The 26,432-nt window shown below is 29.2% G+C and overlaps 1 protein-coding gene across 1 annotated transcript in view; it reads left to right on the top strand.

Annotated features, from left to right (window-relative positions):
* Window positions 1-360: 360 nt before the first annotated feature.
* LOC113370816 (cGMP-specific 3',5'-cyclic phosphodiesterase) overlaps window positions 361-26,432 on the top strand; it is a 141,820-nt gene continuing 115,748 nt past the window's right edge. The window contains exons 1-2 of the mRNA XM_026611501.1: window positions 361-675; window positions 15,581-15,845. Coding sequence (XP_026467286.1) covers window positions 15,590-15,845 — 256 coding nt within the window. The 5' untranslated portion in view covers window positions 361-675; window positions 15,581-15,589. The remainder of the gene's footprint in view (window positions 676-15,580; window positions 15,846-26,432) is intronic.

The raw sequence follows: 26,432 nt of genomic DNA, 5'->3' as shown, positions 1-26,432 counted from the left end.
ACGCATTGTTATAAAAATCTACAAATGCAATCACCGATTCCCAATAAAATTATAGCTGATCAAGAGGTGCCTGAACAATGGAGCAGGCTGAAGACACCAGTGAGAAATCCGAGGAGAAGGCCGGGATTAGTACTAAGTCAAATGACAATTTGATGAGAACAATGTACGAGATTCCTCAAGAATACGAAATCGATACGAAATGTGATAAAACAGTGATAGTGAATAGTAAAATCTCAAGGACTATACCGACGGTTGTAAGTGACTATAAACCTTCTCTGGAAGAAGTGCTTACCACAGCAATAACAATACCGAAATCAAAGAAAATGTGATAAATAATGAAATACAAAAAAATGTGAAACTGATAAAATTATAGAACTCCGATCAGATATTAGTTCGAATAGTTCGGACAAAAGTGAAAAAAGCGTAGATAGCGTCAGCGCGAATGGCGCTTGTGATGAAAAAACTGAAAATGATGATAAATATAAAATTTTGTGTGATATTTTGGACTCGAATCCGGAAGTGCTTCAGAGGTGGATTGCTGAAAAAGCCTCTAAGGATGATTTGAATAAAATCGGCTTGGGTGGCGAACGTAGCAAACCTTTAAGTCTGACGCCTAACACAGCTACGGTTGCTACGGATTTGTTCCAGCCATGGCGGGCATCGTCTCCTGTAAAGGTAAGAAATTTTAATTTTATTATTATTACATTGATGAATAATTAATAGTAATTTAATTACATAACCAAAATAATTAATATGCTATATGGTTTGAACCTAACTTTTTTATGCTTTGTTGAAAAGATAAGGCAAAGTGGCATTGTAAACTCAGTGTGAATGGCAAATTGTCTTTGGTCTTTGGTGTCTTTAGTACTTTCTAAATAATCGACCTAATAATAGAAATTAAGCAACTTTTAATTCATTTTTCTTTTCCTTTAACAAATTGTTATAACTAGACCTCTTTTCGTAGGCTTAGTATTTTAGCATCTCCCAAGGGACACAACTAGTGTGAAATTTTCAAATGATCGAATTTTCAATTTTTCCATATTTCGATAGGTTATACCTTTAAAAATATCATACCAAAATTTTAATTCGATATCTGAAATAGTTTTTGAGTCACAGCCATTTAAAGAGTATATATATAGTATATTGTATAACGATCATATAATCTTTAAACGCGTTTTTCTCGAAACAGCATTTTCCGAATTTGATGCAGCGGTTATTCAAAAGCAAATGATCCGATCACTACCAAATTTTTTTTACATGTTCGATATATAGTTCTCCGTAAAATGAACTATCGATTTTTTGATCGGTTTAAAAATCGAATTTTGGCAGTCCAAAAACGACCAAAATTTTGGGTAAAATTCGACTTTTTTTAAAAAAACGCCGTCATTTTGTCAATTTTTGATTTTTTTCTTTATCGTAGTTCATTTTACAGACAATATTTTCTAGTTTAAAGGGATTTTTTTTAAAATTTCATCCACGTAGAAGGCCGGAATCACTGCAGCAGTGAAGGGCCTTTTTTTGTCGCGCCGTTGGAGATCGACGAAAACTTAAAAAGTATTTAATTGTTTTCTTCACAAATTTCACTATGTAATCTTAATGTATAAATATATTCCTAAAATTTTGAAATGATTGATACAGTAGTTTTTTTTAATATAAATTCCCAAAAATCGCCTTTTTTTAGGCGGTTACACTAGTTGTGCTCCTTAAGACTATGCTGTTGCTATTCAAACTTATATTAAAATAAAAAAATAGACCTTTTTGATAATTCCAGAGTTACATTTAGGATGATAATTTGACAAAAAATCAATACGTTTTATGAAATTGTTTTAAAATTTTTGCAATTGGTACAGTTTTTGAGAAAATACAAATTTTCTTTCGAATACGCGATTTCTAATACTTACATAAAGCAACTCAATATAACAAACATAAAAAATAATATTAATGAGTTATTTTTCCTTGCAGATACCGAGCTCATTAAAGTAACTGGGAGTTTATTTTACAACCGTTAATTATTTTTTTTACAAAGTCAATCCACCCAGTATTTCTGCGATAAAAACTTTCCAGTTATTTATCCGATCGGTATTTCAAACATAAAACGGAATGTAATGACTTTTAATTAATTTTTTCTAATTATGTCAGAAATTAATAATCTATCCTTGGCATTTTCATTAAAAATTTTTTTGATGTTAAAGACTGCAAATGAACGATTTTGAATATAACCGCAAGCAATTCTGATCTTCAACCGCTCTTGGCGTTGCAATATACTAGACATTTAATTAAGTATAGTGTGGCATTATTCACTTAACCTTGATTTAATGGCAATGAGAAACACGGCTATGGCTCTAAAGTGCTGATGGCGGTTTTAATGTTATATGCAGAAGTGCACTTAGGTTTTCTAAGAACTGTTGTATTAATTTATAAAGGTTTCCTTAAACTTCAAGCAATAAATAGCAATAGAATAGTTGAGCAAAAAATTCAAATCTTTTTCGTTCTACTTGATAAACCCACAAACGGGATGATCATCGGAAGATAAAATTTGTTATAATTCCTTATTTATAAATAATCTAAATATATTGAACATTGTTTTTATTAATCTACTGATGCATCAAATTCTTAGTATGTATTTCCATTTATTAGTTAGTTAGTTCAATTTGATCTATATGAATCTATATGAATAGATAATTAGGGATTCTCATATTGCAGAATCATGTTGATTTATATTTTGTTATATATGTGCAGAAAAACCATTCAGAATTCACAATTTTTACTGATCAAATTAATTATATCCAAAATTCGCACAGTGTTATCTTTATTTTTTATCTACATCGCTATGCAATATTTATTGCAACTCTCGGAAATTGAATATCTCTTTGAAATATGTTATCCAATTTGCAATTGCTTTTAAAATGTGTATTTTGTATTTTTATAAATATGTGACTGCTACAGATTAAACTAATTATTTTAGAATTCGCGAACAATATGTTGTAAATGGGAAAAACTCTCATACTACTTCTTCCCTGAATTGAGTTGGAGTTTAACTCAGATCACAGACCTGCCTTAAGGCAGTATTACGCATTATTATTATTATGTTGTAAATACATCATTTTATTACATTTTAATTTATATCTATATTATTATGTCTTATTTGACAAGCAATGATAATAAATTAGATATGACCTTTCAAAATACATTATTGAGTTATATTTACATAATACTCTAAAATGTCTTTTCACCTCAGCACCTTGTTTAGATTTTCTGTCTCAAATTAACACTGGCAACGTCTTGTCAGTCGCAAACATTTCTCTTCCTTAATTATTTATCCCAAATAGAGCAGCCCCAAGTATTTATTATGCAAATAATTCTCTTGTAACGCATTTGTGTCTTTAATGCAAAAGCTGATTAAAGAGAAGAGGATTTGAAATTTTAATACCTATTATGGTAGCTTTTCATTTTACCGATGTTATTTGGAGCGTTGTTTGGCTTGTATTTATTTTATTGAAAAGAAATGAAACATTCGAATGTTTTCTCTAGATATAGAGAAAAATAACAAATTGTATAGGAAAACATATTAAATTCTATTTTTGTCAAAGTATTTTTTAAATAATAATATAATAATAATAATTTTATAATAATAATAGAAACTCTACTGAAACTATCGTAATATTTAATAATAAAAAGACTTTATAAATAACTTGTTATATAAATATCACCGAAATAAATTATTTATGCTTCATTTTGTTTATTCACATCAATAATAACAATTACATATTTTGCGAAAATAAATATTGGGTTAAGAATAATTAAGAAAAATCGTTTGCATTGTACGGCAAAAAATACAATGCGCGGTTTCATTTAGATTCCAAACATAAAATAGATTTAAAACTGTTTGGGTTTTCTGATTCAATGTATCATAATTTTTTTAACTAGTTATGAGTGTCATTTTGCCTTAAAGCATTAAGACAAGTATCGGAAAATTGCTTGAATTCAGGTTCATCTATTTAGGTAAAATATTCGTTCAACTGTTTATTTCGAAAATAATATTTTCGTTTTCACTAAAAAAGAATTAATACTATTTCGAATTGATTTTTTTCAAACATGCTTACAATATCTGTAATTGTATAAATTAAATTAGTTTGTTTAACAAATTTCATACCATCTGTTTCGTGGTCGTCAACTGTAATCAGTAGTACCTATAAAACACGAATCGTATATAGGTGTTCGGCATAAATTCGGATTCGAACTTATGCCGAATGACGAATTTGTTGCATTTTTATAATTCAACCGCTTATGGTAGACCTTCAATATTTTAGTATGCTATTTTAGTCTACGAAATCTATCATTATACAGATCTCTACCAAAAACTAATCAACGTGATTTGCAACCAATATCTTTGGAACAGTTTTTGAATGTTTATGATCGATTTAAGATTGTAGGCTAGAACTCTGGAATATGGAATTGTGGACTTTTATGCTAATTACAAAGAAACGGCTCGTACGATTGTCGCACAAAACTGACAAACAATATAGAATGGCTTTTAAATTTTTAAAATCGGTACGGCACATACACAAATTTGGTTCCAAATTTGATCTCATTCGATTCAGAATAACTTTAGCGCCGGGAAAATATAAAATTAGCAAATCGTTTTTTCATAAAAATATAAACTACTCCTCATGGAAGTTGAAAATATTTTTATTATTCGCTAGATGTGAACGGCATTTTTAAGTAACTTCCTGTACTTCCTAAATAATTGACCTAATAAGAATTGAAATTTAGCAACTTTTAATCCATTATTCCAAACTTTAAGGAATGCTTAAAACAAAACCCCTTTTCGTATGCCTATAGTATTTTAGGATCTCCGTTAAAACTATACTGTTGCTATTCAAATAATGTTAATGAATTATTTTTCCATGCAGATACCCAGCTTTGGCCAGATACCCATAAGGGTAACTGGCAGTTTATTGTACAACCGTTAATTATTTTTTTTACAAAGTCAATCAACCGAGTATTTTTTGTGATAAAAACTTTCCAGTTATTTATCCGATCGGGCTAAAAAGAAAATGCCTCCTCGACGAATCCGACACATTGACCTCCACATAATATATAATATATTCATTCTAATTAGCATTGCTAGTTCGGACGATTGCGACATCATTGTAGATTAATAATATTTTTATTTCTTTTATTTCGGATGGCTAGGAGCAATTTTTTGAGACCCCCCCACTTCATCAGCTGCCAGTTTCTTCAATTTTCAATTCTTTTTTTTTAATTTTGGTATTTTATTTTAATAATATTAATAAACAAATGGTAAAAAATGGATAGTAAAAACATTCATTGCTTTCTTTTACGACACTTTGAAAATGAGCTAAAATTCATCGCTCTACACTAGAATACCCCCTTAAAAGGTTATATAAGCTGTAGTAATGAATTTCTTACTGTCTATCTGCATTAGTTATAATTTGTTGAGGTTGAGGGCTATTTTCACTTGGCATAATGCTATCAATATTTCTAAGTGAAAACTGATATGACTACTGCTTGACATCAGGCTAGTCGAAGCTGGATCGAACCTGGGATCTTCGATTCAGGTCCATCTGACTTAACTTAAAATAAAATATATCATAATATGAAAATTGCTTAATAATTGCTATTTTTAATAGAATGCATGAGCATTTCTCCAATAACTTGTTCTATAAATGTATAAATTGCATGATTTGGTTGAAAATGGAATGCACAAAATAAAATACTGAAGCGGGTTGAATAAGATTAATAGATTTATAATGAATCCAATTAAGTATTTGTGTATGAACTAGTTCAATACGTAATGATTAATATATTAATTACATGTAACATCTAATAAGGGTTACTACCAGGGCCGGATTTAGAAATTTGGCGCCCCGGGGCACTGACAAAAATGCCGCCCCATCCCTGAAATTTTACGAACTTTTTTTTAAAGCAATCGCGCTGCTTCAGCTGCGTAGGGACAAAATATAGAAGCCGCGTCGCAGTCTAACGGATAAACAATGTTACAGAACGCATATAAATGTAAACAAAATTTATACTTATTAACATATTTTTAAAATATCTGATAATTTGATGTGCATATGTTTTGTGATCACTTTTGTCCACCAAATGTTTCTTTTACAATTTTTTTTATTGGATTATCGAAACCGCTAAACCTGCCTCCCACAAATTTAAGCAGTTATTTATTCTGTAAATTTTTTTGAATGATATTGGACGCTTCTTTTCTCAAAAACTGAATTATCATTTTTGGCATTTTGGCCCGTATCTTCAAAACAGGTGGACCTGACTTGGCCAATAACTAATCAGCACGTCTCCTTATAAATAGGAATTGAATCATTTAAATCGGTTGATCCGTGTTCCCGAAATCGACTTAAATAATTAAAATATTAGATTTGTATTGATGGGGAGACGTGCTGATTAGTTTTTGGCAAAGGCAATTACGAAAAATGGTAATTGAGTTTCGATATTTCTTTTCTGAAACAGCTACGCAGCGCGATTGCTTTGCAAAATGTTGAAAAGCTTTTTATAAAATGTAATTTTTAGTACGAGATGTTTCAATAATTTGTCTTAAGGCACAATGCCATGAGTCACTAGTTTAAATTTTTTTTCGACGCTATAAGCTTGGAAGTGCACAAATTCGTCATTTTAAGAGGGCTCGAGAACTGAAGTAAATATTTTTCTTAAACTTTCAGCTTGTTTACGGATCTTTATATTAGCCAAATTGCCAAATAACTTATTAACCAATTTGATAATTTACGTTCGGAGAGGGAGGCAAGGCAAAATAATAAATTTTAATAATTGGTTATTTCAACCCAAATTTTGCATTGCAATCGTATTATGTTTTGTTAATTATATTTCTTGAAATATAAAAATGTTGGTAAAAAAATTTGATTATATTGTATAGAATTTTTTTCTCACTATCCAAATTTTGCCGCCCCCAAAAATTTGCTGCCCTGGGCAGTAGCCCCGATTGCCCCTACTGTGAATCCAGCACTGGTTGCTACCCAAACAACAAAGACCATAATTTACGAAAGAGATTATTCAAATCGTTCAAAATTTTGCCGCAGATTGATCCCGTCAATCATTGTTTTCAAAGGAGCAAACTTATGTAAAACTTAAATGATTTAAATAATAACCTACGGCCATTAATCAATCTTTATACATAATCAATAACCGAAGTTTAAACAGTCACAAACCCTTTCTCTGGCATATCCTCCGACCGAAGCTGACGGCCCGGTAACCGCAGACTAACTTGTCAATCTTTATTTTGATAACCGGCGAAGACGTGGCCCGTCGGAGGCATCGAGGAGGCATCGTAGTAGAATTGATGGCGCCGAAACGAATTAGTCGTGAGTGGAACGCGTTCGCCGTTCCCAGCACTAATCTGCGTCAGTGAATTGAAAGGATCAACGATATGGCGAACGATGAAGGCATAACCGCCCGTGGCGGCATGCCATTTATCGGACGGATTATGTTGCTATCGCCTCCCCCGAATGATCATATATTCAACTGGAAATCCGTCTAATACTCGGAAAGGATATTAGAAGGTTTACTCTAGATTGATATGGTCAATTTTCATCTTTTGATCGTTCCTGTTGAATCGTCTTTGATATAGATATTTTGAGCGATTTCATTGCCCTATGTGGTAACTTGTTAGGCTTATTAGTTTTTAGGGCAATGTGAAATACGTTATGCTATATTTATGTTACCTTCTACCCTATTATGTATAATTTTGTTAGACCATCAGCCGAGCCATCGCTTAAAATTAGTAGAAAATTATTATTAGAGTCCAGTTCATAAATTAATCTACATCTAAGTCTTTGTAAAATATTTGGATAAAAAGTTTTAAAAAAGTTCTGGGCTTGAAAAATAATTTTTGGATTGAATTATTCTGGATAAAAATAAATAACAAAAAAGTTAGGAATATCGTATGATAAATATAATATCACCATTGTATTACAAACAATTAAAGTAAAAGCAAAGATAGTCTCTTCGAGTTTATTCGCAATCACCTAACAAAATCTTACTATATGTTTTTGCCAAGTTTAGTAATTAATATTTACTGTTCAATTTATTCTACTACTTAATGTATTGCTAATATTATTATTAGCACTTACTAAGAACTATATCAAACTATAAAAATTATAAAACAAATAATTTTAATCGTAAACATTTTAATTTTATGATATCTGTCGCGTGGTGAGAGCTTCACCATAAGATGGAATAAATTCTAACACGAAATTTTTTAATTTTGGTAGAACTATGAAAATAAAGTAAAAGACTGAAAATGGTTGATATAGTTAAAAAAAATTCTTGGATTTCATTATGCTTTTTGAAGGCATGTTTTAAAAAATCCTTAGTTCAATCTAACATTTGAAATAAGAATATAAAGAAGCAAAATTGACGATTTAAACACCCCTTTATTTTTAGGGTATATTTATTTGAAAACAGTAATAATAAAGTGATATAATATAAACGGCATATCAATTTAAATAAAGATCTAACTTAACGATTCCTTAATTTACTGGTAATTCTTTTCTTCCTAGCTATTCGACAAACGGGTATACAGAATCGTTACACTGTCCTTGCCAATATCTGAAAGCACTCGTGCATAAAAAGTAGACAACTTCTATTCTCATCATGGCACAGAGTGGGTTAGGTAGTTACCTAGTGGTAGTTCGACTCAGCAGTAGATAGAAATACGTTTTGTCTATTTTTAGAATCTCAATCTTCGTAAATAGTTTTGTCGAGTATGCATACTACAGATTTTTGACATCAGTTTGTAGGATACATAGTAATAGAATACACTTGCGTAGTAGTAACAGCTACTTTATTTACCCTAACAATTAGTCTTTGCCATGATCTCTCAAAGCATTTTAAAATACTTAACATTACTTTTCCCCATTAGTCTAATTCACTAAACCGATATATAATCATGTTATTTTATTGCGATATTATAGCCTTTGTTAATATTATAATATGATGAGCAGATAATATGAAAAAAGTGCTAATGGCTTCATTGGCAGTGTATACAATACCTGCCCATAGTAAAGAAATTTGAGCATGGCTTTAGGTCCATTAATTATGTTTCTTACATATAATCGATAAGGAAAGTTTTAACAACAGCAACCGCCTTCGGTAACTTTTTTGCCACTGCGCGGTTAACCTGAATAATTTCTCAAAAATATGAAGAAGGACTTTAAGAATAAAGGAAATAATATAAAACTGGATTTGTACTTTTAATATAATGTAATATTACTACATTAATTCATTATGTTATTATTTCGAAGAAGTCTATGCTCAATTTGTTATATATAAGCCAAGTAAAATATAATATGCATGCATAGAACTTAAATTCTAGTAAAATAATTTAATCATAATGCACCAAATTTATTAAAATTAATAAAAGTATGTATGTATTTACGCTAATGTCTTCAAAATATGTCCAATACGGTATAAAAATCTATATCCAATATAGTAAAAAATTCTTTTTATCATTGATATTTATATATCCTCAGTGGTTGCATCCAAACCAATTAATTATGTTACGGTTTTTGCACATGATCGATCATATTCTTGCGGTAATCATCGCCCAACTTATCAATCTTTTATGTTAAAAATAACTTTAAGGCGGAGAAAAGTACAGTCAAGTTGCAATGAGGTCGTAAATATCAGTTATTAGTTTGTTTCCAAGATAAAATGCACTTTTAAAAAATTTAAACAGACACATTTGTCTAATAAAAAAGAAAAATCGCATGCAGATTAGCAAATAATATTGAGAAAATCATAATTAAAAGAAGTATACTTTCAAAATAAACTGTATCAAAACACTAACATAAAATTAATGTATTTTTATCTTCAACTAGACTTATTTTCTTTTAATTATTTATTTGAACAGCAATTAGAACTTAAGGGGGTATTCTTTAGTAGTATTTTTTTTAATATATAAAAAATGAAAAGGCTTACTACTGGGTAACCTTTTAGATCTAATGTTTAATATTTCATATATAATCAAAATTACTGAACGTCTTCCTTTTTGTAGAGACAGATTGTAATTCAATAAAGAGAAAAAAAAATTCGATCGGTATTTCTAACATGAAATGGAATGTAATGACTTTTAATTTTTTTAAATTATGTCAGACTTTTATTAAAATAGATAATACTCTAATAATAATTTTATTAAAATAAACAATTTTAATTTATTTTATTAAAATAAATAATACGTAGATGATACTAGATTTAGATACTAGATTTTGTGGGTTTTTTAAAAATAGGTTTTTAGGAATTAGAAATTATGGAATCCGAAAACCGGTTTTTAGTAAAAAATACTGGATTTTAATGTATGAATTACACTTAAAAAATTAAAAGTTAAATGTACCAGATTGATGAAACAATTGAAAAACACTGTTGCAAATACATCCCTGTCCATTATTTTCCCATCATAAAAATAATTAAATCCTTGTATGTATAAATTATATATAAACAAAAAAGAGTTAATTGTTTTTAACGTTATTTAATTCATGTCAATTAATATTTTTTGTTCCACTAAATTGCATAAAAACTTCATTATCCATAAAAGTGAATTTCAGCGAAAAACTGTTTTTAATCACTTCTTTTTTCTGAATTTTTCGATACAATAGTTGTTGCAAATAAATAATCGTTCTTCGTATCGCATCCCTATTATAAACATGTTTACACACTTATATGTAAAATTATACATGAACAATGAATAATTAATTGCTTTTATTTAAATCTTGTTAATACTTTTTTTGTTCTTGCATAAAAAATGTATTATCCATAAAATTTAATTTGAGTCAGTACCTGCTTTATCACTTGCCAAAATTTTTTTGTTCGGTCAAAACCGGTTTCTCGGAAAATCTGTACTTTCGGGGTTTCCAAATTGTCCTTATTTGGATCAACTTCAGTTTGTAATGCAAACTTTTAACTCGTTTTATTGATGACAAACACTTCTGTATATTGGAGGGAAATTGTCTAAATCTTATAAACTTTTAGTAGATTTCTCAACTCCTTGTCTATTATTCTATTGATTGATTCGAACAAACCGCCGTCGCTAACGAAATAAACAGAAGACAGTATATCCTCCATTTCGCAGTTGTATATGAACTGGAAAAGCTAGAAAGGCAGAAAGGTAGAAAGCCAGAGATCGTATAATCACATGTATTAGCCGCGCGCCAAATCGAATAAATTGGACTGTATTTCTTTAATGCGATGTCATTAGCCGGCGGTTGTTGTTGTTCGATACATTGGAATCAAATGTCTATTTAATGATTTTGTATTATTTAACGAATTAATTCAAGGGAGGGATTTGTTATTTAGACCTATAGGTGAATCAATGATGGGAGGACTGCTATAAATTGCCATGAATCTTTTCTTTATTTAGAAAGTCTTTAGGTCAATTACCTGATAAATTACATTACAATATGAAAATGAAAATAAAAATAAATAATGCACAAAAATGAAGACGATAAAAACTAAAGCTCGGGCTGTAGGTATGCAAATAAATGAACTAATTTCGATTTTATTTTTGAGCGTGATATTTTAAATAAAAATAGATCTTCACATGACTAACGGAACAACTAAATCTTAAATATCACTAAATTATTATAATTATAAATTATTTTAAATATTTTATGATAATGGTTTCTCATAAGCCTGGACTTGTTTTTCACAAGTCTTAATTTGTTCAAATATAATACTAATGTTTTCAATTATATATTAACACGTTATGCGTCATGTCAGTCACATGAGTCTGACGCTAGAAAGTTGTGACACATCGATTGCCTTCTACTTTAAAATATTATCGTTAAAAAATTCTATACTTGAATTTTTTGAGATAATGGTGGTGTAACATTTAGCGTTCACCAACAATTCGACAGCAAAGTTGTTATTAAGATAACAATTATCTATATAGTAAATTAGCTCTATGCGAATTATAGACAATTGAATTACTTATGATACTTCTATTTACGAATTCCCACATTTACGACGATAAGATTGAATTCCAATAGAAAACGTGTCCAGGCACAACTAACGCTTCCACGAAACTTTCGCAAACACATGTGATATATTGTATGATATCAAAAGCGCCCAAATAGCATCACGCTTTATATTTGACGTTTATATTGAATGTTTACCCATGTATTTTCTGACGTATATATTAAATGGATTTCTCAAACTTGTTGGAATTACAATAATCAGAATTGAAAATGATAAATTGTACTTTGTATCCTATATGAATGTTTATTTGTTAAAGAATATGAATAATAAAACTAACTTAACACGTTAAACGCCACGTTAAAGGGCCATGGTAACTTTATTAGGTAATATTATGAAAATGTATCGTGAAAATTTAATGTACAAAAGAAATTTTTTTTGGAAAGTTTCTTGAAAAAATTTCACACAAATATGACTGACATGACTCTACGTAAAACTTTTTTTTTCCTTCTATTGTGTATGTCACAACTTTCTAGCGTCAGACCCATGTGACTGAATATAATTATAACTGAATATAATTTTTAATTATACGTTGTTTAATTGGTTTATAAAATGTACTGTTATATCTAAGTTAGATTCAACAGTTTTTTTTATATTATCTCCATAAAAGCTTATTACATGTGTAAGGAAAAGGACAAACTAAACATGGCAAATATGTAAACACTAAGAATATAGTAAATAAAGATGTAGGCTTAGTTAAAATAACAATAAATAAAAGTATGAGGATAAATTAAATTAATAGTTTTTCATCTCTGCTGATGAATATTTCTCACTAAATACCAGATCAAGGTTATATACAGTGTAATCTTTGTAACAAAAGTGCTCTTGAAATTTTTGTTTCGCATTGATGAATTTTGCTATTTCGTGAAATTTCATCTGTTTGCCGATACATGTGCTTTTTTACCCAGTTGATGGGGTAAAAAGAAACAGGTGACAAACTTTAGGAAAATAGCCAAAACACATTTCCATAATTAGCAATTTTACTCAACATAGTTCGATAGTTGTTTGTTTGAAACGTGTATTTGTTGTGATATAGTTCATTTGGAGTAGACACTATGCGTCTCGTAATTACTGAAAGTCGAACTGGACCTTTGTGCCCCTTCCTACTCTATAATATTAATAAATATTCAACACAAACAAATTTCAGAAAAATAGAAAAATAGGTTTAGATACTATATGACTTGTAATTACTGCAAGTCAAATTGAGTCTTTGTGCCCCATCCTACTCTTTGATATTTTTCAAATATAATTCAAATTGTATGTTCAACATATTTATTTTCAATAATCATCCAATTATTTATTCATTATTTCCAATAATTAAATTCCGTCATCACATTTTAATTGGTAATATTGACGTTAACGAGACAAATTCAAATAATTTGAATGATATCAAAGCAGATATCAGTTTTCAATTGGTGTTTCTCTGTAGTAGTTTGCAGAAACTACTGATTGTCATCGTCAGTGTTGCAATAAGGGCCACAGGGCAGAGATTCGTAATCAAATTCGATGTCCAATTCAGTGGGTTGCGGAAAGTGTAGAGATGGGTTTGGATTTGTGGTCAAGGGAGAATGACTGATCGAGTGATCGGATAACAATTCTCATCAAAGGTTTACCATGGGATATCTAGATAAATTAGTAGAGGAAATTTAAATAATTTGTGCCAGAACTTGGAACAATTATTATATGCTTTGTTGATATGTAATGAATTTAAAATCATACCAATAATACTAAAAAAATTGCTATTTTTAATCTTATTCTTTTATCTCAGCAAAACTTATCGAGCTTATTCGTCAAAAAGTGTTTAGGAGGAACTACGAAACTTCCGACATAACTTTACATTGTTTCAGAGAATTTTAGACTTCGTGATATGAAGTTATTTGCGCCGGGGAACCATATCACGTTAAAAGCTTCCTGCATATAAAAAGAGAAACGTGTGGCAGTTGAACTTCACTAACTGCTAAAAGTTATGAAATAGGTCATCGAAAATAGGTTTATCGAAGACCGACCATTCGAATAGAATTGATTTATGCTAATATACAATATACTACAGTCCCTTGTCAAAATAAACACGTAGCTTATGCCCACAGAAACTGTGTTATTTATTCATAACATTTGATTTATTTGGATATTTGATTTATGTGGAATCCCGGAAATTGAATATTTGTTTGGAATTCGATCAAATGTCAGTAATTCTATAGGGACATTAATTAATCATTAAATTTAAATCATAATTATATTTGTATTATCAGAATGTCATTATCGAGCTGTCTATATATTATTCTGCCTAATGGGCATCTACAATTTATTGGAATTCATGTAATGAGTGTTGTTCAACCATTAATTATAAAATCCTGGGGATAATACTGCAGGATTATAATTTAAAAAGTAATGAAATTTTGGAAATTTTAATCATTAAAATAGTAATGGGATGTTAAAAGGATACTATGAAAACTAAATATTTGATATATTCATTAAAAAATAATTAAATAAATAATTGATATAATTCATGTCTCATACAATAATTATCCTAAAAAATATAATTATTTATTTTATGCATTCTAAAATTAGCATTTAAATGTAAATATAGAAATTATCTAATATGAATTTATATTTATATTATCATAAAAAGTTGTATAAAATTCTCAACATATTAATAAAATATATTTTGCATTTATGCCAATATAGTTAGGTTTTCAAGATTATAAGTATTTTTTTCATTGTTATATTTCAATGATTCTGTTACACAAGAGATTTTGTAGCTATTGAAAAACGTTTTGTGGATTAAGGGGGTATTCTAGTGTAGAAATTAAAAAAATCGATTTTTTTTATTTTATATTTTCAGAGTTTAACTATCTAAGAATATGGGTAAGAGAAGGTTTTTGAAAATTTGAATTATTTTCGGAGATATAGGCATTTTACTGACTCGGTTTCCATACTGGTTTGGCTTCACGCAAAACTTTAAATGCGTTTTTCTCAGAACAGACTTTTTCAATACTGTTGACACGATTTCTCGAGTTCTACTCGACCGATTCACTTGAAATGATCAGAGAGTTTTGTTTATAGACCTATCTATTGCCCGAACTAGGATTATCCCCAAATTCCAATTTTTACTATTTTTAAAAAATTCGAGAGACTCAAAAAAAGTAAAAATACACTTTTTTTTTCAAACAGTCGCCAGTTTGTATAAAAACATTTTTTTACTCATCGCTAGTTCGGGCGATTGCGACATCATTGTAGATTCATAATCCTTTTTTTTCTTTTATTTCGGATGGCTAGGAGGGCTGAAATCATGTCAAGAGTGAGGTGCCAATTTTTTCAACTTTTTTATTTTTTAATTTTTGTTTTGTATTTTAATATTAATAAACAAGTGGTAAAAAATGGATAGTGAAAACATTCATTGCTTTCTTTTACGACACTTTAAAAATGACATAAAATTCATCGCTCTACACTAGAATATACCCCCTTCATCTTAGCAACAATACATTCAAATTTCATGATCTTTTATACCTTTAGTTAGTCAACAATAAAAGTCTATTTTCTTTCCCAGCTTCCGGCGATGTCGACGTCCTTAGCCGCTCTCCCAACAACGGGTCTAAGCCGAGAGCGTTGGCAGCATTTGGAGGAAGGCGATTTATTCATGGAATTAATTCGGGATATAGCGAACGAGTTGGACATCGATGTCCTCTGCCATAAGATATTGGTCAACGTCGGGTTACTGACACATGCCGACCGGGGGTCCCTGTTTTTAGCCAAAGGCGATCCCACCGATAGATATTTAGTGCCTAAGCTGTTCGATGTCACGCAGGATACATGTAAGTGGAAATTTTCATTTTTTTGGATTTTGGAATAATATTTAGGTCATGTTATTTATTATATGGCATTCGATGTGTTTCGTTAAATATATATTTATGGAAAAAATGTTATGAAAGAAATATTTATAAATATCAACATGTGATGGAAAATAACAAAATTTCTGAGTACTGATGGTATTAAAAGTGCAATACGCATACACACACACATATATATATATATATATATATATATATATATATATATATATATATATATATATATATATATATATTAGGGTGGTCCTTAAAAATGTCATTTTCGAATTTCCTTGCTCCCAGGGGCTCAAATGGTTCCAAATTGATAAAAAACAATTGTCTGAAAGTTTTAGCTCTTAATATTAACGTTTAGATAGAGCGCAATTCAATCAAAGTTTGTATGGAAAGAGCAAGGAAAAAATTTTGAAAATTAAAAAAAAATGTTTTAGGTATAACTTTGCGACAAATGAATGAGTTTTATTCATTAATTTGTTCGCGAAAATACATCTAAAAAGCATTTTTAAAATTTTTGAAAATTTTTCCATGCTATTTCCATACAAAACTTTGATTGAATTGCGCTCTATCTAAACGTTAATATTAAGAGCTAAAACTTTCAGAGAATTGTTTTTTATCTATTTGGAACCATTTGAGCCCCTGGGAGCAAGGAAATTTGAAAATGACCATTTTAAGGACCACCCTAAAATAATTAAAATTGTTTATCTTTATATTACAATTCATGATGATTTAATTTAAAATCAATGATCCGATACGTATGGATTTCAAAAAACGTCCAAAAACAAATACATATTTATATATAGGTACATGTACATATATATATATATATTATATATATTATATATATATATATGTACATGTACCTATATATAAATATGTATTTGTTTTTGGACGTTTTTTGAAATCCATACGTATCGGATCATTGATTTTAAATTAAATCATCATGAATTGTAATATAAAGATAAACAATTTTAATTATTTTAAGATTTCTTTATTATTATTATTATCATTATTATTCTGAAATTGTTACATATCCTTTGGTTGACATTATTAAAGTTAACAGTATATTTCACTGAATGAAGGCTAGGATAGGTTAGCCGAAACGTATGAATTTCGAATAAATTTTCAAAACATTTTTTTTTGACGTAATACCTGATCTTTAAACCTGACTAATATATTACTAGTATTTCTATATCATTTATGATTATATAAATATATATAACATCCTTTAGCTTATAGGCAATAGATGCCATGGTGCTTTCTGCGATAAAATTCATAAAAATTTAAAATTTTGTTACAAATCGATAACTTCATTTTCTTAAATCTCTCAATAAAATATAGACATTACGATCGGACATTTAAATTAATTGTGTCGATATTTTTTAATATCCGACGGTTGATTATGATACTATCACTTTCTAATTGATCCTAGTCGAGTAAAATGCAGAAAACCTGAAAATTTTGTAAAAAAACACGATTATATACCGTTTTATTAAATATCTTGATTAAAATGAAGATATCTTGTTCGAACTTTTCAAAATGTTAATAGCGTCGATTTATATCTGAGACTACCAACAATTTCCCATGCGAAATTCATTCTTTTTGCCAACTAGAATGATCGTACAAAATTTTGATAATATTGTATAAAGTGTGATACAGATTATCAAATATTTTGCTGATTTTATATTATATTTTTAATATAAAAAATCACAATTTTTCGGTGATTACTTCACAAATCACCAAATATTTTGTCTAAGAAATATGAATCAGTAACAGATAACTGAAGAAAGATAAGTTCATGAAAAATGTAAGTTATCGTATCATATCATTTGTACGTTTTTTTTTATTACACCAGCACATGAATATTTTATTGACTTAGCATATGCGTAGAATATACAATGAAATTAATAATGCAAAATTTGATCAGGCCCTCGGATTTATGACTATTGTAATTTGCACCATGTTCGTGTATAGGCACGTTGTTGCCCATGAATATTAATGGTGAAAATTACATTTGTTTGGTCTACGTTCTTATTTTTCACAAAATTTGTTCAGAAAGGAACACATCTATCACCCAATATTGAAATATATTATGATGTTATTGAATCCATTGAGAACTACAAAAATTATGATTGCTGATATTTTTTTTATTCAAATGGCGTCGTCCCAAAGAAGTATTTTAGCCATTTCTAGCAATTTATTAATTGTAGAGTAGAGGCAGAAAAAAAGACTCTACTTATTTAGACATTTTTAATATTAGTTTTCAACTTCATTTAAAATATTTACATTTGTTTCCCCAACGTATATCTTACAAAAAACTAATTTTAAATTCATTTTTAAACAAATTATCTGGTTTTGCCAAAATTATAAAGATTTGATTACTGATTAAGTATCATTAAGACATTTACAATGACAATTTCAATTATTTATGAGTATATAAATCATCTAAAAATCGTTAATCCATTTCTCTCACGTGATAATTAACCTTCATACGATATTTTTTCTATTTACCAATAAAGTATTCATAAATGTTTGCTCATATAATGACGCATTTTGGTTCGATATGCGTTCATTATTATTTGTTTAATAAAACAACGAATGAATGAAACTCAAATTTTATAATTTTTATACAAATGTCTTAAAGAGAAGCAGTATTAACCAGTTTTATCTGTCAAATAAGTGCAAACTATCACAATTAGCACTTTTCACGGGTTAAGGATTATTAATCGTGTAAATATTCGTCATAATAGAATGTTATTTTTTAAACTGATTTGTAGATCACAAGGTAATAGAAATTCAAGGAAATACAAATGTGGGATAGACAGACATTAGATATTTTGCATTAAATAAATATACTCTACTATTCTTATATAATAATTTAATCAATATAATATTGGAATATATTAATAATTTTATAAGACCTTAAAATAAAGCCAAAGCATTAAAATAATTTGAACAATAGAGAACCGTTGAAAATATTATATGTATGATAAAAGATTTTCTGAAAATTTCAAAACCCTTAAAATATTACTTCTAGTAATATATGAAATTATTTAGGTTCTCGGGAATTTTTAAAAAAATATATTGGGTGCAATACACATACTTGCAGATATGCAATATAATCTTTTCCATTCCTATATAAATAGTAACCAGTTACTGTATATATTTTGAAATATGTGAGACTTTACAAATTTTATTATTTTTAATATCAAAACCAATTAGTATCTTCATTTAAATTAATATTGAAAGAGAATTATTACGTTTTTCCTATGTTCATTCGGCAATTTAAATGGCAAGCCGCTTTTTGTCACTTTCCAATTCCATCCAAAATTTTCGTGTGTCAACTTCAAGTTTACAATGGAGTGGCTCGTGGAAAAATATTTATCTAAATAATAAATCTATTGCACAATACTAGTCAATACCTCGAGTTGACAAACAATTTGTGTGTATTCTAAATATTCGAATCAATATAATGGCTGCGTGCGCCAAATGGACAAACACGAGCGACAAACTTTTCATGTTTGAATAATATTTAAATTTTTTTGGTTACCGAATTATAAATCATAGGTATTTTCAGATTTGATCGAATTTAACAAGATGGCAATTGACTTTGAAAGAATTGAAATTAATATTTTATAATTTATTTAAAAACCTTTGCTGGTTTAAACTACTTTTTTTATATATATTGTTTAAAAACGATTAAACATAGGGATCCATCATTATGTGTATGTCTATGTGTGTTCGGTTACAATATCTCGTCCACGATTTTGGGAGCACGGAGCAACCGATTTGAATGATTCGAAAAACTTTCGGGGAGATATTCTGATTAGTTTTAGGCAAAAGCAGGGAGCAAAAATGCAGAAGATAGCATTTTTTGAGATAATGGAGCATCCGATTAGAATGTTTCAAAAAAACATTTGGTTCGTACTGATGGCAAGGTACCAAAATTCATGAAATTCTTCTTAAGAAGTTTTCTTATATAGTTAAAATAAAGAATTTCAACTTTCTTCAGTTAAACTGATTTATTTTAGTTTTAAAATGTTAATATGACAAAATTAAGAAATATGAGATAAAGTCCCAGTAATTAATTGGAAAAATTGAAGTACCAGCAATTTGCCTTCAGACACAATGCCACGCACCACTAGTTAATATCCTTTGAACACTGCAAAAAGTTGCTTTTCATATAATCTTCGAGATAAAAACAATATAACCCTAAGAGCTCGATTATATTAGAAAGGTTTTGCTACAATGTATTGAATAGATGCTTTATTTCAGTCGTTTATAGGTCACTAGAATGAAGTATACTATATTAGGGACCCATTCTTTACGATTATTGAAAGCAAAAGGCTATGAAATATCGTTTCTATCGAAATAAGTATTGACCTTTTATAAAGCCTGTACATTACTTCATTTTATTACGTCGTTATAAAATGCTTGTGATGTAGATCAGAAGCATTTATCTTCAGCTTTATAAGCACCTGTGATAAAGTATGAAAATAGCGACCATTAATATAAATTTAATAGTAATATCAAATGACTAAGTCAGAAATATATACATAAATACATATATATATATATATATATATATATATATATATATCAGACATGAAAATGTTTTCATTATAAATTGGATTTGATTGCGTACTTTATCACATTTTCATTTCACAATAAAATATAAATGCCACATTATGCTGATTTTCTTCCGGTTATGATTTAAAATAATTTAAGGACCTAAAGCCTGTTTTTGCAATACTAGTATAAGTTTATATTATTAAAACGAATTGAATCCTATATCCTTGTATCCCTGACAAAGATATAAAAATACCCAAAATTGTTTTTTTAGCAAAAGATACTGAAAATGATACAACTGTAAATTTAGCACCTTTAGTAATTAATAAAATATTAACAAATTATTTATTTATATAATAAATTTGATTTTGCAAATTATTTTATTAATGAGGAGTTTAGAAGGATGCAATATTTATTTCACCGCCAAATATCAATTTTCTTCCGCACTTATTATATTATTAATTAATCATTTTAGTCATTATTCATGCCTCCATTACCAAATTTGCTCTTTTATAATTTACCATAAATGCAAAGAGTGGTATTTCGTTTTTGAGAGAGAACTTGCATATTAAAAATGTGTTATAGAAATGCCGTGCTTTTATTTGCTTACAGCAACAGTACTAATTGTGGAATAGTTTTTCTGTTTCCATAACAAAGTCACTTATTACTGATGGAATTTTCTGTTAGTTATATTTGCACAAAGCGAAACGTGCTGCATATTTTATTATGCACATATACAGGTACGAATTTATGGAAATAAATTGAAATAAATAAATGAAATTTTGTTCAGTATTATTATTTGTAATGATATTAGGTTAAAGAATAATTGTGATTATATAATTATGAAGTATTTTAAAGTTTTTTTTACTCTCATATTTTAACATCAATCAGAACCTTACGTCCTATAAGCTGTAGGGCTGATGCTGATACTTCTTCTTACGTCGTACTTTTTTAGATGGCACTCCTACGGTTGATCCATCCCTATTTAATTATTTTGTTATTAAAATTTATCTATACAGCTATTCTATACATTAATTTATCTAATAGGGCTGACGCCTGAAGGGCTAGTTTTACTTGGGAACATATTTAAGATCTATATTTCCAAATAAAGATTAATATCACTACTGCTTGATATCGGGGTTGTCCATGACGGTTTTTGAAAATATACGCTTGTTTTTTATGTAGTAAATTATATTATTAATCAATCGTTGAAATTCGTAAAATTATTTTTGTTTGAAAAATACAATTGACCAAATCTTAAATATATTATCACAGAAATAGTTAATAACTTGGATTAATTTTTTTATGTGGCAATTATAGGATTTTTATGAAGTAAAGGAATAATTGAGTGTTGACTTCGAGATTCTGATTAAAAATTTGTTAGCTTTTTATTATTTTGTGAAATTACTTCATTTGATAAATAAGTCATACCAAAATTAAAACGTTTACCGGCATTATAAAATATTAATAATAGAGCGATAATCTTCTTCCACAGATGGCAAAAAATATATTTTGTGAAGTGCATTGAAGAATATTTAATAAGGCATTACAACAATAGTTTATTTTAACTCAATTTGTTATAAGCCAAACAACAAACTATTTTGTATTAGCCAAAATATATCCTGAGGATGAATCCTGAAAAAGCTCACTTTGTCTATCTTTTGATAGTGTACCTAAAACTTTTTCTCGAGACAAAATGAGTTCTTTCAGGATTTATCTTCTATCGTCTACAAATGCCTAAATATAACCAAAAGTATTCAATAACTTGCTGTTCACGCTCTTATTATTAACAAACGATATAAATTCATATTGGCATTCGACAGACTTTCCTGATATGTGCTCTGGCTGACTAATATCAAAATATCATTTCCTGCCAGCCCACGTTTGTTCTATCACGTCTTGCAAGGACAATAAAAACATCGTCGTTCAGAGTAAACAGAAAAGGGAAATTTTCTTTTGTGTTTCGTGTTGACAGTGTGGGTAACATATTACCTTGTTGTATCAGTACACTACTAGAAATTCGATTTTCTGTTCAAATACTTGCCATCTGTGGAAGAAGATTCAATGCTTTTGAATAGAACGAACTTTTAACATCTAGAGAATAAATCGGAACAAGGAATGCCATATATCGTGAAAGAAACTTTATGAAGCTTGTTGAAGCGTAAATGCAGTGGGTCCAAAGAAAGGGCTATGAATTATAGAAAAGACTGACTAGAAAACTAATAATTTATTGAAGGTAAAAGATTTTTTATGATAGATTTTTTTTTTTTTTTTTTTACAATTTAAAAAAAAAAAAAAAAAGATTTAAAAGATTTAAAAGATTTTTATGATTTATCTAAACTACTACTACTTATCAACCAAAATAGTTGAATAGCGTTGTAAAAAAACGGATTCTAGATAAATTGATAGTTCAAATATCTTATTTGAACTCTCATCAAAATTATATTTAAAAAGACTATACATTGCACTGCTATTCTCTATCTTATACAATATAATTTTACTTTTATGATTTCTTCGTCTGAAATGGAAAATTACTTTGTATAGTATGTTACAACAGTAATTTTCTTTTTATAAATTATAGTAATAAAATGTTATTTTAAATTCCATTCCATAACATAGCAGGTAATTTGTATTATCGTTAGAAATTGTAGGCAAACGTTCATAGCAGAATGCCCATTTACGGGATATTGCATAAACCAAATAACACATAAAATTTTATGGGTTATCGTTAACCTATCTACTATCATTTATCATAAAATCTATATATATATATATATATATATATGTACTATAAAATAACTCTAAATTTTGATCCTAATATCCACAACTCGCTTTAGAGGTTATAATAATCTTGTTTGTTTTGGGAAATGTTTGATCGAATAGCTTTTTCGATTTGTGAGTTCAATTATCTGATAAAAATCTTATAGGAATTTATATCGCTCAAACATGCTGTACTAATGTGCCATTTCTTCCTTAAGGCGATGTTGTTTCTCCCTGGGGGTTGCTGTCAAGTATTTAGAGGGTCGCAATATCTCTAAAAATAACACAAAACGGCGTATGATAAAATAGCAAATGTTGAGGTGTAATAAAATTTATACAGCCTTTGAGGGTTGTACTGATACTTTCTGTGGATGATGACATTTTTTCATCGTTCTCAGTCGTATTTGGATACTTTAATTTCAAATTATACTTTTATTTTTGATTTCATTAAATAGTATGATTAAATACTTATTCATACACTAAATATGTGGAAATTTTTGCTATATTTTTAACAGCAACCATAACTTAAGTAATCCTGTTGTGATCACTTATTGATGGCTTTATAGATGGCATCCAAATGATTATCCTATCTATATGCGTTTAATTGGTTATTAGAAATTTTAATACTGATTTATTTTTATTTATATGGAGGATGGTTATTTTCACTTGGAAATATATTGCTATCTAAATTTTATAGTGGAAACAGGAATCACCTTGATATCAGACTGTTGGAAATAAGTATGGTAGGAGCCACGAACCTCTGAATAGATACGCATAGCTATAACAAAGGTATTTTGATAAAGAAGTGCTTATTTTCCAGTTGTTCAAAAATAAATATATTTTTATAAATTCAAATGTTTCGTTCTCGCAAAAAATTGATACCCATTTTCTGCACCTCGTATCTCTAAAACATCTGGATCTGCCTTTGTCAACAACTACGTGCTAATTAGTTTTGGGCGAAGACAGGTCCTCATCAATAGGAATGTTTTTAAACCATTCAAATCATTTGATCGACGAAAATTTGTTCCACGCAAAATACATACATTTTTTCTAAGGTATGCCCATAAATAAACAAGTGTAAACAAGTGGGTATGGCAAAATGCGCAGGAGTAATTAAATGTTTGGAATATTATTTACATTATTTCATCTACTTATTACTATTACGAAGCGCTCGTAAGTCGAGGCGCTCGTATCTTAAAGCGCTCTTTGCCAAATCACTCGATAAAAAAATTTTTAAAAGCTTTGACATGTTTGGGGAACTATGGACTATGAAAAAAATTTTGGAAAATTTTTTTGAAAAACAAAATATGGTAAAACAAAATTTTGGAAAAAATTTTTGGAAAAAAACTAACAGCCGAATTATGTTTTGTAAAATAATGCATTATTATTCACTCAAAATTTGTGTAACTTCACATCACTAACTGTTGCTACCTCCAACTCAGGAAATCTACCTACGCATCAATGTAAATACGTGCATAAAAGCTCCGACATACATTAAGCTCCAACCTCTATCATTTAATCTTCTTCTATTTCCGACTTCATATGAAAAATCAATTGGCTCTGAGTGCGAATGTAGAATAGAATGTAGGTTATATTTGCATTGCGGCGAGGATGAGCCGAAGCTCATTTGGTGATAAAGCTCGCAGCTGTTGGGCTTTAGGTTATGTGTGTCGAAGCTCTGTGCCAACATTGTGCTTCCGCAAAGCGCTTACAGCAGGATGTACATAGCTGGATGTAATCTACTACCATTATACGGCTTCGTGGCCCACGGCCGACAGTTGCGGAAGGTCGGGATCGGACAAGAGACTTCGATTGGGATTCGAGATTTGACAGATGTACGCAATCTTTAGTTAAAATCTATTTTATTTGCTCTCGGGATTTGTTGCTTTATTTGGAACTGTATTATGCAATTTAAAATAATTACATTGTGGGAGTAGTAATGATTATGATAATATATAAAATTAGAAACTCCCAACATAATAAAAAAATATAAATTTATTAACTGTAAAAATATTTCGATATCAAAAATATACATGACATGTCCCATTGTTTTTTTACAAATCAAAACCTGCCTGCTTGATATCGCCACACACTCCCTGCCCAGTGTTGATCTCACAGTTTAAAAAAAAAAACAGGGAAACACGTTATAAAAATGTGGTGGGAAAGCAGATTATAGCAGACCAGTGTTGTAATACTGGTCAATTACAAATTTACATGTTTCGTCAGCAGATCCACCGTATGTGGTGATTTGACCTGCCATCAACTCCATATTCTGCATAATGTTCTCGATCTAATGGGTATTAGTTATATCAGAATAACTTAATGTTTAGAATGCATAATTTATGGGTACAGTTTCCATTTCTGCAAGCGTTGCATTCGCATCTGATGAGTTCCGATCAGAGAAAGAAGTTGGCTCTTTATCCAAATCAGGATCATTGGTTTCTTTGACATAAGAGTCCAGAATTGTGGAATCTAATAAATTATGTCAAATTTTGTTTTGATCCGTCGTTGTCACCGATAATGGGAGGTAACATTATAAGACGATTTGTTGAGTTAACAGAGAAAGAGAGGTTGAATTGCATTTCAATGAAAAGTTCAGGCTCCAAATTATTTTTTCTGTCAGCAATAAACACTGAGATCTGGGTATACCAAATGAGTAACCTCGGAAGTCTGATCCAGATAGTAAGTGCGTTAACTATGATGGATTGGACTGGACATACCTTATAGGTCGTCACTGAAGACCAGTGATTATGGTGCTGCGTCAAAATCAATTTTTCTTAAATCTTCGAAAAATAAAACTCCTTTATCTTCATCTTCATCACGTCGGGGTCACCAATGTGGGAGTAGTAATGATTATGATAATATATAAATTAGAAACTCCCAACATAATAAAAAAATATAAATTTATTAACTGTAAAAATATTTCGATATCAAAAATATACATGACATGTCCCATTGTTTTTTTACAAATCAAAACCTGTCTGCTTGATATCGCCACAACATATTTAAAAAAATTGATTCCTTGGCTATAACGTCTCAGGCTGAAAGAAATTGGACGCTTCTGGTAAAAAGTGGATAATTAAAGACACAAGTTTTTTTTTATCTTTTATATATAGTAATTTTTACACCTTTCCTGAAATCGATAGGTCCCCATCAATTAGAATCGAATGTTTATTAAATCATTTAAATCGGTTAATCCGTTCGCTCGAAATCGATTAAAATTGTTTT

This window comes from Ctenocephalides felis, unplaced genomic scaffold, assembly GCF_003426905.1.
Source record: "Ctenocephalides felis isolate EL2017-DRISC unplaced genomic scaffold, ASM342690v1 CF-g0.4_SCAFFOLD_01492, whole genome shotgun sequence".
Taxonomy (NCBI): Eukaryota; Metazoa; Arthropoda; class Insecta; order Siphonaptera; family Pulicidae; genus Ctenocephalides; species Ctenocephalides felis.
Note: the sequence above shows the minus strand (reverse complement) of the source record. Positions and strands in the feature narration are given on the sequence as shown.